Source organism: Penicillium taxi (assembly GCF_028828555.1).
Source record: "Penicillium taxi strain IBT 34144 chromosome Unknown utg000001l_segment0_segment0, whole genome shotgun sequence".
Lineage (NCBI taxonomy): Eukaryota > Fungi > Ascomycota > Eurotiomycetes > Eurotiales > Aspergillaceae > Penicillium > Penicillium taxi.
In genome coordinates this window covers 1,097,848-1,117,725 of record NW_026643203.1, presented here as the reverse complement: position 1 = coordinate 1,117,725, position 19,878 = coordinate 1,097,848, and the positions used below count along the sequence as shown (strand labels likewise).

The window sequence follows — 19,878 nt, the reverse complement described above, 5'->3', positions numbered from 1 at the left end:
CTTAGTGTGGCTTAGTCATGCCAATTATGGCAGGCGGTATAAGCCTCCAGTGGGGCTAGACGTCGAAGATATGGCAGAAAAAAAAAGTTGATAGGAATTCTTTACTTCCTCTTGTACCCTAAAAGAGTGTCTCTACGCAGCCGGGCTCAAATATGGACGTAAGGCCCGTCTACGAGAGGACTCTTAATGAGTCCCAGCTACTCGAGCAGCTACCGAAGGAGATCTCAAGTCTCATTCAGTCTACGCCAGGGACTCAACAGCTACACGCGCTTGCGCTTGGCGCACTAAAAACACAATTTACTGAAACTATTTTCCGACTCTACGAACCAATCTTTGTTGACCTAGCCGCTCGATGGCTTCGGTCAGATATTAATGCGGATTACATTCACATCTTGGCCGCATTCGCCCGTATCCTACCCTTTTCGCCTTACCTGCGATGCTTTGCTGGCCAATATGCATTGTCGCAGGCTGGACCTCTATCGGCACTAGCAGGCTCAAAAGAATTGACTCTGCGACAGCTAGATCAAAGTAGTGCTCAAACTTTACTTCTCGCACTATTTCGACTTCTCTCGTGTGACCTCGAGACTTTCTCCAACGCAGTATCCCCGATCCAACTGCAATCTCTGTTCCCACACGAAGATCCCGTAATTCGATACCTCGCCATTCGATGCTTTGCTCTCTACATGCATGCAGCAGATGCTGCCACCGAGAAGATGTTGCGCGTCAATACTGGCACCGACCCCATCAAAGGAGAATGGGAAGGTATTATCATCGACTATCGTCTTCTAGGTCTGTGGGAAGAGCGACGATGGGAATCCTTTGGCAAAACCATCCAGCAAGAGCGATCCCAGCGATCAGATATTGAAGAGACAGCGTTGGTTGAGAGGTTGCGTGACTCTTTGACTCCCCGGTCTGCCGATGTATGCGGCGTCTTAATTCCTCGCTTAAAGGACGGACAGTCATCATCCCTCTCATCCTCCTCTATCGTGAAAACCCCCACAGCAGTAGAGAATCAACGTCGTATCGCAAAGTCACTTCTTGGCTCCAAGCCTGTTTTGTTGGTAGGATTACCGAACTCCGGAAAAACTTCTCTAATCAATGACATTGCAATCACTATGGGTCAAGCAGAATTGATGGTTACGCTGCATCTAAATGAACAGACAGATGCAAAGAGCTTGCTTGGAATGTATGCCACATCTTCCGCCACGGGATCGTTCTCCTGGCAGCCTGGCGTCTTGACCAAGGCTGCGAGGGAAGGCCGCTGGGTGCTGATCGAGGATCTCGATCGTGCCCCTTCTGAAGTCATCGGTTTAATTCTCCCAATAATTGAGAGAGGCGAATTGACCATTGCCAGCAGAAGAGAGCGGATCAAGTGTGCTGAAGGCTTCAAGATAATTGCAACCATGAAGTCTTCGTACAATATCGCTGGCGAGGAGATCACTCCAAACGCCTCAATTCTTGGCAGCCGGCTGTGGCAGAGAGTTCAAGTCTCATCTCTTCCCATTGATGAGATGCGAAATGTCATTTTGCAAAAGTACCCCTTACTAGAATCTCGCGTGCCAATCCTTATGGATGTATACGGACGAGTTTGCGCCGCATTCCATGGTAGCCTTGCAATCAGGGGCTCTCAGGGCCGAACTCCTGGATTTCGTGACTTGATTAAATTATCTAGTCGGCTTCATAAGCGCCTGCAACGCATTGGTGCCAAAACTGGCTTTGAAGCGACCCCCGAAGCTATTGATGATGAAATTCTTCTGGATGTCGTGGACATCTTCCTGAAGTATATTCCAGATAAATCGATGCAAAATGCCCTCGCTTCCGTTGTGGCCGAGACCATGCAGATATCTCCTCAGCGAGCGCAATTTTGTCTCCATGAAAGAACTCCTACTTACATGGATAAACCTAATAGCCTTGTTCTTGGACGAGAAGTTTGTCAAAAGATTAAAATGCCAGCTGGCTCGGCTTCGAAGCTTACAGCAGCAGCCGCCGCATCACGTTTCGCTTCTACAAGATCAGCTTTGGCAATCATGGAGCAGGTGGCTGCATCAGTACAAATGGCGGAGCCGGTATTACTTGTCGGAGAGACCGGCATTGGAAAGACTACTGTTATCCAACAACTCGCCACTTTGATGCGGCAAAAGCTTACTGTGGTCAATCTGTCGCAGCAAAGTGAAAGTACTGATTTGCTGGGAGGTTTCAAACCTGTCAGCATTCGTACAATGGCCGTTCCGATGTTGGATGAATTCAATCAGCTGTTCGAACTCACATTTTCCGCTAAGAAGAACCAAAAATTTATGTCTTCTGTAGCCAAGTGTGTTGCTTCTGGAAACTGGGTGCGTCTGGTAAATCTCTGGCACGAGGCTGTCAGACTGGCCAATGGGGTGTTCAATCCTCAGCAGAAAGAATCTGAAAATGGGGAAGAGCAACCGTCCAAAAAGAGAAAGTTGGACTCCCCGAAGTATCAACATCTGCGACAGCGGTGGGAAAGTTTTGAAACTCAGCTTGGAGATTTCGAAGCCCAAGTATCTCAAGGTGATGCTAAATTTGCCTTTGCCTTTGTTCAAGGAAAGATCGTGAGAGCCTTGCGAAATGGTGAATGGGTTTTGCTGGACGAAGTCAATCTAGCATCCCCTGACACTCTCGAAAATATTGCTAGTCTTTTGCATCATGGCAGTGAAGGGTCTCCGTCTGTATTGCTCTCAGAAGCCGGTGAAATGGAGAGAATTTTCGGCCATCCTGATTTCCGCATTTTTGGTGCCATGAATCCTGCAACAGATGCTGGTAAACGGGACCTCCCACCAGGCCTAAGATCCCGTTTCACTGAATTTTATGTTCACTCCCCCGATACCGACCTAGATGATTTACTCGCTTTGATTCAAAAATACCTTGGAGACTTGACAATTCGTGATCAGCGAGCCGCGCCAGACCTTGCACAATTATACATGGAGGTCAAGACACTAAGCAATAACAACAATCTCACCGACGGTGCTGGCCAACGACCTCATTTCAGCATCCGAACTCTTGTTCGCGCCCTTATTTATGTTATAGATCATGCACATGTCTATGGACTGCGTCGAGCAATTTTTGAAGGGTTCAGTATGAGCTTTTTAACTGTGCTCAGCTTGGAGTCTGAGCGATCGCTTGTGCCTCTTCTTGAAACATTTATCTTTGGAAATGCGAGGAACGCAAAATCTCTTCTTGGTAAAACCCTCCAGCCACCCACAGATGGTAAAGATTATGTCCAATTCAAACACTACTGGATGCAACGCGGCCCGTTGATTCCGGAGGAGCAGCCGCATTATATTATCACGCCGTTTATCGAGAAGAATCTGAAGAACTTGGTCAGAGCCAGCTCGACACGGCGGTTCCCTGTTCTGTTGCAGGGTCCTACCTCTGCAGGAAAGACAAGTATGATCGAATACCTGGCAAAGGTCTCTGGTAACAAATTCGTTCGCATCAACAATCACGAACATACAGATCTACAAGAATATCTGGGTTCTTACATCTCTTCCGATGATGGCAGTCTTCGTTACCAGGAAGGTGTTCTGGTCGAAGCTTTGCGCAAAGGATACTGGATTGTTCTTGACGAGCTTAACTTGGCCCCTTCAGATGTTCTTGAGGCATTGAATCGACTTTTAGACGATAACAGAGAACTCTTCATCCCCGAAACCCAGGAAGTTGTTCACCCTCATCCCAACTTCATGCTGTTCGCCACTCAAAATCCAGCTGGTCTTTATGGCGGCCGCAAAGTTCTATCGCGCGCATTCCGAAATCGTTTCCTTGAGCTGCACTTTGATGATATCCCCGAGAGTGAGCTCGAATTTATCCTGAAAGAAAGATCTCAAATAGCGCCTTCATTCTGCACACGAATTGTCTCAGTGTATCGTAAATTGTCACTCCTTCGCCAATCAAACAGGCTCTTCGAGCAGAAGAACAGCTTTGCGACTCTTCGTGATCTTTTCCGTTGGGCTCTTCGCGAAGCTGATGACCGTGAGCAGTTGGCAATCAATGGTTATATGCTCCTGGGCGAGCGCGTGCGAAATCCCCAGGAGAAAGCTGCTGTCAAGAGTGTGATCGAAGAAGTCATGAAAGTTCGTTTGGACGATGATGTTTTGTATAGTGCAGCCCAGCTAGAGCAAAGCATTCCCCAACTTACAGAATTGCCTGCTGGAATTGTCTGGACGAAGGCTATGAGACGTCTGTTCATTCTGGTCTCTAAAGCCCTCAGAAATAATGAGCCAATCCTTCTTGTTGGCGAGACTGGTTGCGGTAAAACTCAACTCTGCCAGGCGGTCGCTGAAGCCTTCAAAAAAGAGCTGTTTATTATGAACGCTCATGTCAACCTCGAGACAGGTGATCTTATTGGCGCTCAAAGGCCCATTAGAAACCGTGCAGCTATCGAAAAACAGCTTATAGACGATCTTCAGATTCTCCTTCAAGGCGACGCATCTGTATCTCATTCTCTCGACCAACTCAAGGAACAGTTCTCTGCTCTTGATGCGCAACAACGACAAGATAAGGACAAAGGTCTTTTACACAAGATTGAAAGAAACCTGGTCCGTTGCAACGCCCTCTTTGAGTGGTCCGATGGAAGTCTCATAACTGCCATGAAAACAGGCCAATTTTTCCTCCTCGACGAGATTTCTCTTGCCGATGATTCGGTTCTGGAAAGACTCAACAGTGTTCTCGAACCGCATCGATCCATTCTTTTAGCAGAGAAAGGACCCGTTGATTCCATGATTGTGGCAGATGGAGGTTTCCAATTTCTATCAACTATGAATCCTGGTGGTGACTACGGAAAGCGAGAGCTTTCAGCTGCTCTGCGCAATCGTATGACCGAAATCTGGGCCCCCCAACTGTCTGAAGATGAGGACATTCTGCCTATTCTACAGATGAGGTTAACTGTTCAAGACGAGCAAGCTGCCAAAGGGATGTTGCAGTTTGCAAAGTGGTTTAAAGCAACCTTCCAAAACACTTCAACTACCTCACTATCGCTTCGTGATCTTCTTGCCTGGGTAGACTTTGTGAATACAAGCCAAAGCACAGATAAGCCGTTCGCTATAATTCAAGGTGCAGCCATGGTGTTTGTCGACACTCTTGGCGCCAATCCCGCCGCCATGCTCGCAATCTCTCTCAGCAATCTCGAAGAAAATAGACAGAAATGTCTCGTTAAGTTGAGTGAAATTTTCAACGTCAACGCCTCCGATATCTATGGGCAATCGGCGACCGTATCTTTGGAACCAGGCTTCTTGCGGGTCGGTCCATTCTCACTCCCTACAGTTGGGGAAACAGACCCCGATCCTCAATTTACCATGGATGCTCCTACCACCATCGCCAATTCCGTGAGGATCGCCCGTGGTCTTCAGTCATCGAAGCCAATTTTGATGGAAGGTAGCCCTGGTGTCGGTAAAACAACCTTGGTCACCGCACTTGCGAAAGCCCTTGGAAAACCCCTTACTCGAATCAATCTTTCTGAACAAACAGATCTTACAGACCTGTTTGGATCCGATGTTCCAGTTGAAGGAGGGGATATCGGTCAGTTTAGTTGGCGTGATGCTCCATTCTTGCGAGCCATGCAGCGTGGCGATTGGGTTCTATTAGATGAAATGAATCTGGCTTCACAATCTGTTCTTGAAGGTCTGAACTCGTGTCTTGATCACCGGCAGCAGGTTTACATTGCGGAACTCGACCAGACATTCAAACGGCATCCGAACTTTGTGCTTTTCGCCGCTCAGAACCCTCATCACCAGGGTGGCGGTAGAAAGGGTCTTCCTGCATCCTTTGTGAATCGTTTTACGGTCGTATACGCAGACAGCTTCACAGACGACGATCTAAAAAGGATTTGTGCCAAGCTTTTCCCCGGAAGCCCTTTCATCCAAACTGAAAAACTTGTTGATTTCATCTCTAGCTTGAACAAAGCAATCGTCACCGAGCGTCGCCTGGGCGCCATTGGCGGGCCATGGGAAGTCAACCTGCGAGACGTTCAAAGATGGCTACAATTAGCAGACAGGGGCAGTTTGCAAATTCCGACCAAAAACTTCATCGATATCGTCATCAGTGGGCGGTTCAGAAGCGAGGCTGATCGTGAGATAGTGTCACAGATTTACAATAGCATCTTCACAGACTTGCCTGTTGGCCAAAAAAGCTACTACCACAACCTCACCCCGGAGTACATGCAGGTTGGATTGGGTGTTATGACTCGAGACACCATTCTACAGAGATCGATTGAACCAAATTTGAAAATCCTTCCAAAGGATCTTCAAATTCTGGAATCGCTCATTCTATGTATCGATAACTCTTGGCCCAGCATCTTAGTTGGCCCAGCAGGGTGTGGTAAAACTACCCTGATAAAAAAGCTTGCTGCTCTTAACGGTGCGGCCTTGGAGGAGTTGGCTCTCAGTGCCGACACTGATACTATGGACTTGATTGGTGGGTTTGAACAGATTGACCACAGGCGCGAGGTTTCTTCATTTGTACACGATGTGCAGGCCTTCCTGCATCATCAAGTGATTCACTCATTTGCTTCTGGAGAGGTTTCAGATGCCGTGGCCTCGGCTCTTTTCATTTGCCAGCACTTCCAAATGTCTGAGACCTCGTTGGAGACGGTGATTTCTTCGCTATCCGAGCTCTGCAAGTTTTACCTCGATCCAACTCTTCAGCAATTCCTTGAGCGAGCACAAAAGCTATGGCAAGTCATTCAAAACTCCGAGAAGATGAAAGTCGGATTTGAATGGACAGAAGGAGTTCTCACTCGAGCCGTTCAACAAGGAAACTGGGTGGTCCTTGACAATGCAAACTTGTGCAACCCGTCTGTTCTGGACCGATTGAACTCTTTGATGGAACCCAATGGAACACTCATCCTTAATGAGCAACGAACTGAGGATGGATCTGCGCGAATCATCACACCTCACCCGAATTTCCGCATCTTCTTAACCATGGATCCTCGCCACAGTGAGCTTTCTCGTGCCATGCGAAACAGATGTGTTGAAATCTGTTTCATGTCAAACGATGTTCAGGATTTTTCTCCAACAATCAGCCCTTCTTATACCTGCGAATCCTCCCTATACCGACTGCGTCACGTTTGGAACCTGAACACTGCTCTGCCATCTGTTCCCTTCCAAGACTTGTTTGAAGTCTGCCTTGATCATCTTGCCCCCGCCGATTTGTCTTATCTTCAAAAGTCTTCTAGCTCATGTCTGCCTGAAAACAATGTGAAGCAACTTGCGGAAAGCACTATGCAACGCTACGCATCCATTTTGGGCGAAAGTGAGCAATGGAAACCCCTTAGTTTCATTGCCGGCGAAATAGTCGTGGCCGGAGCGACTCTGAGCATGCAAGGAGCACTACAACCCATTCATCCTCTTGTCAATGAGCCCTTGGTGTCAATCGCAGGATCAAGCGAATATCGCTCAAATCTTGTAATCCTGACTTACCTCCAGCAGTTTAAGCTTGAGGTACACCGCCTCCGACAAAACTTGGTTCAAGCTCACGATTCTGGCAAACAACTGAAACCAAGCCAGATGACTCGCTTGGAACGATCATTGGCTTCGAGCCGGATCCAGTCACTGATGAAGGATTCCACACAACCTGTTGGCCATTTCCTTTCTGATTGTGGCCAAGCTTTATATGACTATATTCAAAATTTGGATGTGACCAGCCTTCAATCCCCCGAAATTGCAAGTGCACTTCAGACTATCATCTGCCTTTGCTGGGACATTTATCGCGCAACAGATGTAGACCAGGTTGATGAGGGTGAATTCCAGGTTTATCTCCAGGTTGGTAGGAAGGTCTGCGCATCTCTACTCAGCTCATCTCCTCGGCTGAAGCCATTGGAAAGTGCTCTATCACATGCACTGGCCCGCTTTCAAGCTGGCTGGGCATTGACTACTGGACTTAGTATGCAAAGGATCTGGGATGATTGGAGACATGTCACACCTTCGTCGCAGAAGCAGTTGAACTCTCTTATTGAATTAGAAGAAACTGTTGCTGAGTTCACCACACTTGCGTTACAGACGCGTGTGGACTTGTCTCAGCTGAGTGGTATTTGGGACTCATTGATAAACGCCCATCGATTCATTCTTACAGATGGTGCCGATGGTGATGTTCTTGTTCAGGGTATCAAGCAAAGCGTGGCTGAGCTTGGTCAAGCTGTTCGCCGCTCTGACTCAGTGCAGTATCCCTACTTTGCAGAGGAGTTTGAAGCCTTATGCCAATATCGCGATATTGCCCCTGCCGAAAGCTCTCACGGCAACAATGAACAAGCAGTGAAAACAATTGTTCCGTTGCTTGCCGGTCGCCCTGCTCGATCACTAGACTCGTCTGCTTCGCAAAGCCGAGTTCCGGAGATTCTTCATAGACTTGCATTGTTTTCGGGTGCCGGGAACCCCACGGCTTCCCCGTTGGCAATTGGTGGTGTTCTGCCATTATCTTTGCTAAGTAAATTGTCTACTGTGGGTGTTACAACCTTAGGCCAGATGGATATGCTACAGGCCGAAAAACGTGCACTTTCAAAGGCGGTATCTTTGAGCACTCAACATATTGCAATGAGCCAGTCTGGCAATCTGAAACGTGCCCTCTCCTCGCTGACGATTGAAGTCATCTCTTGTCACCGGGAATTTTTTGAGCCGGGTTGTGCTGAGTGCTTAATCTCAGGTCTGCAAGCCATAGAGACTGGGAATCCTGTGGAGTTCCCCATTGCGATTCGCTTAAACCAAGCCATTGAAGAAGGTCATTTCTTCAAGAACTTTGCCGAGACTGCCCTTCCGGCGCTCCTTCGATCTTTGACATCGACCTTGCCTGATAGCGAGAGAGATATTCATGGCACCGGGCTCGCAGCAGTTCAACTAGCAGTAATCCTTCTCCGGCTATTCGTGCCAGACAAGTCTTTTGATCCTTCACTTGGACTTGTTGTTCAACGTAAAAGATACTATCAGCGACTTGACGAAATTAGTGCTAAGTCAAACGCCATTCTCTTTTTTGAGAGCAAATTCTCCGGTCAGCCATCTAACCTGCGGTCTGTTCTTCTTCAAGAAGACACTAACGAATTGGGCTCTGCTCCACCACCATCATCTGTGACTCGACCAGACAAATCAGAGCTTGGCTTGTTGCATGGAGAGTTCACGAACTTGATCAATTCGGTTCTCAACAGGAAGCCAGACCTGATGATTGAATCTATCAATTCCGCTTCTCAATCTCACGAAATGATTAAGCTCCTTCGTGAGAACATTCATCAGCTCAGCAACCGCCTCAGCACCTATTACAGATCATACGATGATATCACTGTGCCGATAGTTCGCTTCCTTCAACTTCTCGATCTTGGTCTCTTCTTGGGCTCTAGTCAAACCGAGAAGCCTGGTGAAATCAAAGATATTGAGTCCCTGAGCCACCGCACTCCCTTCCTGGGAGGTATAACTCACCCAGTCCTTTCCCAGGACGATGCCTTCCAGGCCTCGAGCTCAGCAAATGTAGTTGAAATGCGACTTCACGAATTGTCCGCTCTTTGGGTTGCCAATGAAGCGGACTCCACGATTCTTCAACTCACATCTGGCCGACAGACAATCCGCCGTATTTTTGCAGACTTCCACTACCTCTGGAAAACAAAACTTCAAGAGGATCAAGAGAAGGAAGCCGAAAAGTCTGAACTTTACCGCTACCGAGGCTCATGGGAGGATGAAGAAGAGATCGATGAAGCTGAGCTGCACCAGATGTTCCCGACCTACGAGGATGAGATGGCTCCCAGTGATCTTCATGATGTAGATCAAATTGATCCTAGAATTATCGCCGTTCGTCTTGCTGCGCTCCACGCGAAGATTGTGGGTGACAGCAGTACTGGAGATGCGATGCCCACTTTTGTTAAACAAACTGGTCGTATCTTGGGATCGATGTGGTCGAAAATAAGTAATGACTTTTCTCCAATTTCCCCTCAGCAACATCTGCCTGCCGTGTTTCTACTCCTTGACGATGTGGTAGGCGAGGACTCCTTGGACCGGAAAAAGAACTACAATTTCTACACCGATTACAACGGAGTTGAAGCAAGACGGCTGGTTACTCTTGCACTCTCAGTGCAGTCACGCTTTGTTCAGATTCAAATCGCGTGGCCAGAGCACGCTGTGCTTCAAGATGTCATTACCTGCTGTTCAGAGATTCTACAATTTAAGCACACTGAGCCAGTCGCGAAGTTTTTGACAAAGGTCGAGAAGCTTTACTCTCTTGTCCATGAATGGCAGCTTGTTGCTAGCAGGGAATACTCGGCTGCTTCTTTGTATGATGAGATTACAAACATGATTATCAGTTGGCGTCGTCTTGAACTTACGACGTGGGCCAAACTGTTGGATCTTGAGAGAGATCGGTGTGAGGAGGATGTTAGTTCGTGGTGGTTTGTCGCCTACGAATCCCTTCTCGCGGTTCCTCTTCAGATGGCAGAGTCTGGTGAGAAGGATATGACAGAGCACACCCAAGGTGTCATCTCAACTCTTGAACTATTTTTCACTTCTACCACCCTGGGCCAATTTTCTCGTCGCCTCCAGCTTGTTTCTAATTTCGAAGCTATTCTCTCCATATTTGCTATGGACTATGACTGCTTGATGCCCCTCGTGTCTGCACTGAAGAACTTTATTTCTCATTTCCGACCATTTGAACCTTCGGTCACCAAGATTTTGCAGGATAAGAGATTGACACTGGAGAAGGACCTCAAGGAGCAAATCCAGCTGGCCAGTTGGAAAGATACCAATATTGTTGCGCTCAAAGCAAGCGCCCGAAGATCGCATGTCAAGTTGTTCAAGTTGGTGCGCAAGTTCCGTGTGGCTCTTTCTCAACCAATTCAGCCGGTTCTCGAGCAAGGAATTTCCGAATCCTCCAGCGAAATTACCGCATCTTCCACGCCAACTGCACTGTCAACAATCGTTCGTCCTGAGGCACTGTCTATCTGTCAAAAGGAACAAAGCATCTGGTCTTCGAGAGCCCTTCGATTTCAAAATCCAGATGGCACAGCTCGTAATATGATGAATCTCTATTCGTCTATCCCGTCTGAATTTGACATTGCCGAAGAACTTGATGGGTTTACTGTTTCTGTAATTCAGAGCATTGAGGAATTTAAGACTCAAACGCCGAAGACCCTGACAGAGGAGAACAAGGATGATGTGCAGCATCTCAAGATTCAAAAGCGTCGTCTTTACGCCGATACTTTGAAGACCATCTTCGAGATGGGTGTTAAACGCAATGCCGGAACCAGCTTGCTAGAGACTCAAGTGTCTCTCGCGCAAGTTTTGGCTACGAGTGCCGCTTTTGAATCTGGTACTACAACTTCTAGATTTATCCAGAGTGCAGATTCCTATTTCCATAGGCTTCTGGATCTTCTGCCTCGCGCTCGCTTGGCATCACGCAACTACTCTGAAGACCTGAGTAACGTTGAGGTCTTCAGAAGCATAGGCTCTATTGAGCACTTCTTGTTCATGATTCGACGACAGAGAAGTATTCTCTCGCCTGCCATTTCTCACATTGGTTCCTTGAAAGCTACCCTTGACAAGATGGATCATCTGTGGACAATTGGCCCCGAATCACTTGCCAAGATTAGCAGTACCGCCGTGGAAGAACGGAACAGTCTTACCAGATCCTTGGCGTGGTTGATACCTATCCTTGGACTTGCCTCGACAATTATCGAAGTTCATGCTAAATTTTCTGGGCTGGAGGCCTCCTCCATCATCAATGAGCTTCGGTCAAGAAAATCTTCATTTGAGGAATCGCGCAAATCTCTTGAGTCTCTCCCGATACTACCCCCAGGAATGACATCCACCCTGGAGCAGGAGCTTACCGAGAAGGCTCGGTCACTGCTTAATCAACTGCGGCTTGATGTGAACCAATGGTCGCAAAATCGACCGGATCTGACTTTTGCACTGGGTCAGATTTCTCCATGGATTCAAGCCAACAGTGTTGCTGTTGCCAATTCCATCAGCAATGGCACTGTGTCCATTGAGAGCTTTGATAGCAGCCTCATGGCAGCTATCGACAAAATTCTGGTTGGCCTTCAAAAGCTCAAAGATGTACCTACAGCTCTTGACTTCCCCGGTCTTATATCCAGAAGCGATGAGTTCTTCTCGCGGGCCTCCAAAGCTGTACATGTCCGCGAAATCACCGTTTCAATCACGGGTGTCCTCGACCAATTGCAAAATTTGCAAGACGTCTCTTCAGCAACTTTTCCGGTTGCTGCTGCTCTGGTTTCCAGTATCCTTCCCATTGCCAACAAGTACTACGAGATATGTCAGGACCTCACAGGCCGTTTTGTCTCTGTTCATCGTCAAATCTGCAAGACCTCTTATGTCTTGACTAAGACTTTCACTCAGGTAGCATCAGAGGGTCTTTGCAGTCCTCTTGAAGCATCCCGAGAAGAAGGCAATGATAGCAAGATAGAAAGTGGAACTGGTCTTGGTGATGGCGAGGGTGCCGAAGACATTAGCAAGGATATTGGAGCTGATGAAGATCTCTCGGAGCTCGCACAACAAGAACAAAAAGATGATGCCAAAGAGGACATAGATGACTCCGCTGATGCTGTCAATATGGATCAGGAAGAACTGAATGCCGAAAATGGTGATCATGAAGAGAAAGAAGGCGAAGATGAGGACAAAGACGATGGTTCTGAGGAGGAGAATGATCTTGATGAGGAAGTGGGTAGTGTAGATGGTCTCGATGCTGGCGCCGTTGATGAGAAGCTATGGGACGGTGCCAATGACGAGCAGCAGAAAGAGACCGAGAATGAAGAAGGCAAGGGTCAAGAGGAGGCTGATCAATCCGCTGCACAAGAGCCAAAGAAAGATCAAGAGGAGGGTCAGAAAGGAGACGAAGAAGGAAGCGAGGAAGAAGATGAAGAAGATGAAGAAGCACCTGAAGATGAAGGCGAGGCTGTCGGTCGTGAGGATATGGATGTGACCGATCCTCAGACTAAGGAGGAAGAAACGCTGGATCTCCCCGAGGAGATGCAGCTTGATGGCGATGAGAAGGAGGGAGCTGATGAAGGGGATGACGATGATGGCATGGATGACATGGATGATATGCCACCTCTTCCTGAAGAAGAAGGAAAGGTTGAAGACCAAGATGATCAGCCAGGTGATGAAGACTTGGATATGGATACGGCTCCAGATGAGCAAGTCCCCGGCGAAGATGAGGAGATGGTCGATGAAGATGATCCCAGCAAAGCTGATGCTGGTGAGGAGGAAGAGACTGAAGTCGGAGGGGAAGACCCAGAGGAGCCCGACCAAGATGAGTTCCTTGCTCAGCGTGATGACAATGAAGCCGCCGGTGAAGATGTCGCCCCTAGCGAGGCCGTGACAGGCGGACTTGCTGCAGATCAAGACCAGAATGAAGACAAAGGTACTTCTGGAGATGCCCAGCAAGAAAGCGGCTCGAATGACCCCACTGCTAGTGCCGAGCAGAAGACTGGCGCTGCCAAAGACAGCGAAGAAAGCAAGCGAAGTCGTGATGCCGGCGGTGCTGAGGACTCGGCTCCCAATGATCCTCAAATTCAGGCCTTCAAGAAGCTTGGAGACATTCTGGAGCAATGGCACCGGCGTCAAAAGGAAGTTCTCAATCCGTCTCAAGAAGAAGAGGACTCGGAAACTCTTCCCCAAGACACAGATATGGCGGATGCCGATTTCGAACACCTCAAGGACGATGAAGATGTGGCCGACACTCAAGCTCTGGGACAAGCAAACGATGATCAGGCCCAAGCTCTGGATCAGAATAAGGGCGTGGAATCTGATATTAAGCCTGGTGAGAACGACGTTTTACCAGATGCGATGGACGAACAAGATGCTGTCGACAATCAACTCCAGGATGAGATGCAACTGGACCGCGACGCAGCTCCTTCTGACAGTCAGCTCGCTGGAGCTTTTATTCCTGGCGATCACTCCTCTCGGGATCAAGCAGATGGCGCCCCCGGAGCTGAAGAAATTACAGACGAGTTGGACGAAGTCGACACACAGCTCGCAGCCATCCATCTCTCATCTTCTCTTGCACCCTTAACACCAGAAGTTGAAGCTCGCCGTCTCTGGTCTCATTACGAATCCGCTACAAACAACCTTTCCCTCTCCTTGACCGAACAGCTTCGTCTCATTCTCGCTCCCACGTTGGCTACTAAGCTTCGCGGTGACTTCCGCACCGGTAAGCGACTCAATATCAAACGCATCATCCCCTACATTGCCTCTCAGTACAAGCGTGACAAGATTTGGATGCGCCGCTCAATTCCCTCCAAGCGCAACTACCAGATCATGCTCGCCGTTGATGACAGCAAGTCCATGCTAGAAAGTGGTAGTGGCCAGCTCGCCTTTGAAACCTTGGCTCTGGTGGCTAAAAGTCTAAGCATGCTTGAGGCCGGAGATCTGTGCGTCCTCGGCTTCGGTGACGAAGACCACGTTCGCGTCGCACATGAGTTTGGCAAACCATTCTCCTCCGATGCTGGTATGCAAGTCTTCCAGCACTTTAGCTATCAACAAACTGGTACAAATGTGCGCAAGTTGATTGCTGATTCTATCGCCCTGTTTCGCGAAGCTCGCTGGAAGCGCTCTCCAGGCTCTGGGTCCGGAGATCTCTGGCAGCTTGAACTGATTATTTCCGATGGTATTTGCGAAAATCACGACACCATTCGCCGGCTTGTGCGACAGGCACTTGAGGAGCGTATCATGATCGTCTTCATCATTGTCGATGCTATTAAGGGAAGTTCTATTCTCGATCTGTCACAGGCCAGCTTTGAGGCTGATCCTGCCTCTGGTGGTGAGATGAAGTTGAAAATGAAGCGCTACCTTGAGGGTTTCCCCTTCCCCTACTACCTTGTTGTTCGTGATGTGCGTGAGCTTCCTTCTGTTCTGGCTACGGCCCTTAAGCAGTGGTTTGCTGAAGTTGTGGATGTTTCTTCTTAATTCACCAAAAGAAACACTGTCATTTCTGATTATTTGTACTCATCTTAGTGGCGTTTAGGCTTTACATAGAATCTTTAGATTTTAAATTTTGAAAATAAAATACAGATCATATTCTTCAGAAAAACAAAGAGCAAAAGTATCTAGATTTGGTCGGCGTGGCGTCATGTGACGTCGCAACTGAAACCTTATGTACGTTTATGCTTAATCTTACTACATGGCCAAATACTTAAAAAGACCTAAATGCTTTCAGACTAATTCAAGTATACTGTAATACATCGTACGGTTACTACGATATGAAAATATTGGAAAAGATTGCTTTTCAAGTTATTTATGGATCAACCCAAAGGAAGCTTGATAAGTACCATCGCACGATCACTCAAGGTACATCTGTCGTGAACTATAGCCAAGGCTTATCGATGCACTTTATCTTGACTAAATGAATATTGACAGATACCGCTCTCGATGACTTACGCGTTTTTCTGACGCGTTATCGAGCCGGAATTAATGCCAATGTGATATTTGACGCGTGCTGCGTCAAGGATCACCCCCAGGGGCAACCATGTAGGTGATTTCTCCCTGCGATAAATGCCAGGGTCCTAACTAATTGCCACCCTGATACTGATAAGATTGGATAGATTGGACAAAGGAAAGCCTTTGCGATCACATTACAAAAACGCAGGGCATTATCATTCCAGAGATAGCCATCAACGTCCTATGGTCATGTTTCTATTTTTATGCCTATCATCCATTTCCAACTCGAGACAGCAAGAACGGTAGACTAGGACAACCCGAATTTGAGCGTGCCATAATTCTGCTGGCTTGCCATGGGACAGAGATTTTGGGAACATTCGACCAAGCGGACGTTCACTGGCGATTCACCGAGAAACCCTGCTGCTCGTGCAGATCTAATATTGACAGAATCTTCCGAAGTATTAGTCATGTCAATTATGAGCCATACCCTGGCTCTGGTAATGGCAGTTTATCCATGGAAGATGATGTGATGGATGTGGTAGCTTCAACACAACCTCAAATGCTCCCATTCATCCCATCCTCTGCCGCGCTGAAGCCAGTGGCACAACGTCTTCTCCGAGGCGTGAATCCTCAATACCGGCTTCATAGTGATAACCTTATTGCCTTGGTCTGCCTAATCAGCTCTTTGAAACTTTCCAAGTCAACTTGGGGTGCAGGTTTGCACTACGGCTCCCTTGAAGAATACAGTCCCCAGAAAGAGGAGTTAGTGAATATACTACTCCGACCATTTTGTCTTGACCATGAAGGCTTTATCACCCCCAAGTCAATGCTTCAAGGCCTCGATTTTTTGGTAAGCACCAATCCATCAGTCCGATCAATATTTTCTTCCGAGATGGAATCTAACCTTCTATGACCAGCCAAATCTTGAGCAGTATTTCCATCAACTATGGGCAATCATATTTCAACCTTCTACATCTATTATTGATTTTGAAGTTGAAGCAGAATCACCACCTGATTTCACTATAAGTGACATTCTTCGAGTGGTATCACTGGTTGTACCTCCATATATTGCCCATGTAGAAGATGAAATGAATTGGAGATTCCGCTCCACTCCATTTTCATTTTCAAAATTACATCAATCATCGATGCTGGAATCCGAAGATGATCTGGCTCTTAATTATCTCATTCACAGTGTTGTTGAAAAAGGGTGTAATAACGAACCTTGTCTTCTTTTGTTCCTCGGAGAACAAACTCAGAACCAAACTCCGGAAGTTGTGGGTGCATTTTTTCCCAAAGGCTTGATCCAACCGAGTATTGAAGAAAATCATTCCAACGAAGACGCAGAATATGAAGTTGGCCTCCCACAGCTTCTGTTCCAGCTTCAGCCTAGCTTCAAGCTTTTCCAGTTAAACAAAGAGAGAAATCTCCCTCGATCTCCAGTCCGTGGATCCGTAGTAGGGCTCAAAAACCATTCGGTTGCAGAATACTCGATTGGGGACCTAAATGGGTTCGGCTTGACGATTGATCCAGCCACAAGAGAAGCGACACTTGTGCACAATACGACCACCCCAAGTCCAACTAAGTGCTTATATGAGGAAGTCTTCGGGAATAAAGAGGAATGTGATGCTTATTGTGGGCAGAGGGCAAAATATACAGAGACAAGTTTCCTGTTGACCGATATACTTCTATACAGAGTAGAAGGTGGCAGGTCTGATACCTGAGGAGTCTTCCAAGGTTACTTTCATCTTCATTCTCGCGTTCACCTCCAGGCCCTCTGACTTTCTCTCCTTAATCAATTTTTCTTGAATAAAATCGAGCCTTTGAACTCTACACTTTGCGTTCGCCCCGTAACAAGGATCTCATCGTTGGTATTCTGCTCAGGTGGATGACATTCAGTCTCTAGGTCATGCGATTGAACAGTTCGGCTATGGAATACTAGCACGGGTGTCATAGAACAGAACTACAAGGATCATCCAGGCGGAGTGACACATGTTGCACTGTGCCCAAGTACCTAGGTAGTCAATTTTAGCGTCTACTTCCATTGGTCAGACCTCTGATCAGGCTACAAGATACCCAGACAGGTGTTCCCCTCCAGCCAGTTATGAAGGGCCACTCACGCTCTGTTTTTCTCTATCATCCTCTTCTGATGACCTACTTTTAACCTCCAGATCCTCCTCTAGATATAAATTTATACGGATTTGGGATATCTCTAGGGATGTTCTATAATTAATCCTAATAGGTCATTCAGATTTGGCCAGTGGCATATCCCCTCATCGCCAAATCCTGATATTGGCCTCGTATAACTAGAAAACTCCCAAGGTCAGCTCTAGGATTTACCTAGGTAGCTATAAATACTTCACCCTAAACTATCAAGGACCACTCAGACTAAATTTGGTCAATTATGATACCTCCTGATTATCGGGCCCTGACTTCTTCTTTATAGGGCCATAAAGTCAAGATATAGAATTTTACTACTGAAGACTTATAGTATATGATAAGGGGTCATACTTATATGAGCAGGTTTGTGTAACGGGTTGATACCCGATGAAATGCTCAGTCCCTGGAGAGACTACGCTCCTGGCATCTGTGCGGAGCCGAACGAGCTATAAGAACACCCGGTCCCCAGGACCCCTTTCCCTCCCTTAGTTAATTCTTCTCGTTTACCAATCGGATCTTTACAGCGTACAAATTCCTGTATTCCTCCCGTAACAGTTTGGGCCAACTTTTGGCGATCGCCTTTTCTCCTAGAAGCTTCTCCCTATCGTCTGCTTCATATAACAAAATCACCACACTTTAATATATCGTGATAGGTACGCTTCTATCAAGACTTAAGGGTCACTAGGATCTAGTCTGTCATTGTATCTCGTTTAAGTTCAATCCATTATATAATCTTCTGCCTTAAAACCTAGGTCTCGAGCGACAATACAGTAATTTGGCGGGAAGTGAGTACAGATTGATACCTATATGCTTATATTATCTAGTTACAAATTGGCAGAAATTGTCCTAGTTTTGTCAAGATTAATAGCAGGTATTCACTCGAAAGACCTAACTCAGCTAAGACGATCAAGGAATATCTGTATCTCTGTCCACAACCTTGGCTTCACAGATCCATACACCTGATGCTCCTCAACTCCCCGTAGCAGACCTATACTTTAGGCTTAATATCTATCACAGGAGAATTAGGCCTGCCCTTAATGAACAAGGCTCGAATATTCTCAAAGCATTCCAGCGTAGCCTTTTGAAAAGATTTCTGAGTCAGACCACCATTATGCGGCTGTACAACAACCTTGTCACTCTGCAGAAAGTATGGATCTGGATTCGGCTCATTAACGAAAACATCCAGACCAGCGCGAGTGATCTTGCCGCTTTCCAGCGCGGCAATAAGTGATTTCTCGTCAACGACAGGTCCTCGGGCTGTGTTGATTAGATAGGCACCGTCCTTCATGGCGGCGAACTCGGCATCGCTCAACATGTTTCTTGTGCTGTCGTTGAGTGGACAATTGAGTGAGATGACATCACTTGAACCGAGGAGATCTTGTAGAGTCTTGTCGTATGTGGCATTATACTTGGCTTCTTCCTCTGCTGGAAGCTGGGTCCGGTTATGATATCGGATCTTCATGTTCAAGATTGCAGCCCTTTTTGCGAGGTACTAAGGAGGCTGTTAATATGATTTCTTTGATATTATCGTGAGTGGTTACTCACTTTTCCAACAGAACCTAACCCAACAATTCCCAGTGTCAATCCTGCAGGATCACGAGTTGGTACGACTTTATCCCCCTTCCAAGCACCACTGCGAGCGATTCTCTCCGCATTACTGGTGTTTCTTAGGACGGCAAGAATCAAGAAAAGAGCCATGTCGGCCGTGGGCTCTGCCACTGCATCGACTGTATTGCAGAACCAGATGCCCTGATCAGCCATCCATTGTACATCGAAATTGTTGTAGCCTGCACTGCCCGTTACGATGATCTTGCAGCCTGGGACTAGCGCTTTCAACAGGTCCTCGTCAACTTGACCAAAGGACACTGCTCCCCAGATCAGGGCATCGATGGTTCCATTTTCGGCAATCTCTGCTGGCAGCTTCTCCTGTAGATCTGACCGGTCCTTTGCGTTAAGAACCGAGTAGTTGAAATCTTTCTTGAAGTTGGATAGGTAGTCGGCGTCGATGTACCAGGGCTCGCCCAAGCTAACAACTCTTGGGATTCTTTTCGCAGGCATATTATCTGTGAAGTTCAAAAGTTCAAGATTCAGAGAATCGAGAAAATTGGAACTACCAGAAGTTGGGACAATTAAGTAGTTTGTTGTTCCCCCACTTCTTACCAATGTGAATCTGAACCCGATAGGAATCTATGGTTGTTATTGGATCGTGAATACGCCATAAGAGCGACAAACTACTTATCTTTAACAATCGAGTTTACTGTCTTATCTATACCTGGGTCTAATTCAGTTGTCAATTAACCAATGGATCCTTCGACTTTGCCCATTTTCTGCTTCCATTTCCAGG

At 47.1% G+C, this 19,878-nt stretch overlaps 3 protein-coding genes across 3 annotated transcripts; 2 read left to right on the top strand and 1 right to left on the bottom strand.

The window, feature by feature from the left end:
* Window positions 1–152: 152 nt before the first annotated feature.
* N7495_000408 (AAA family ATPase midasin) lies at window positions 153–14,906 on the top strand (the record flags this gene model as incomplete). Its single annotated transcript, XM_057203078.1, has 1 exon — window positions 153–14,906. The coding sequence occupies one exon, from the start codon at window positions 153–155 to the stop codon at window positions 14,904–14,906; it is 14,754 nt and encodes a 4,917-aa protein (XP_057067151.1).
* A 985-nt stretch (window positions 14,907–15,891) lies between these two features.
* Window positions 15,892–16,290, top strand: N7495_000407 (uncharacterized protein; the record flags this gene model as incomplete). The annotated part of the gene is made up of 2 exons (XM_057203077.1): window positions 15,892–16,227; window positions 16,270–16,290. The coding sequence occupies 2 exons, from the start codon at window positions 15,892–15,894 to the stop codon at window positions 16,288–16,290; spliced, it is 357 nt and encodes a 118-aa protein (XP_057067150.1).
* Window positions 16,291–18,522: 2,232 nt separating this feature from the next.
* N7495_000406 (D-mandelate dehydrogenase-like dehydrogenase) lies at window positions 18,523–19,592 on the bottom strand (the record flags this gene model as incomplete). Its single annotated transcript, XM_057203076.1, has 2 exons — window positions 18,523–19,026; window positions 19,080–19,592. The coding sequence occupies 2 exons, from the start codon at window positions 19,590–19,592 to the stop codon at window positions 18,523–18,525; spliced, it is 1,017 nt and encodes a 338-aa protein (XP_057067149.1).
* Window positions 19,593–19,878: the final 286 nt, after the last annotated feature.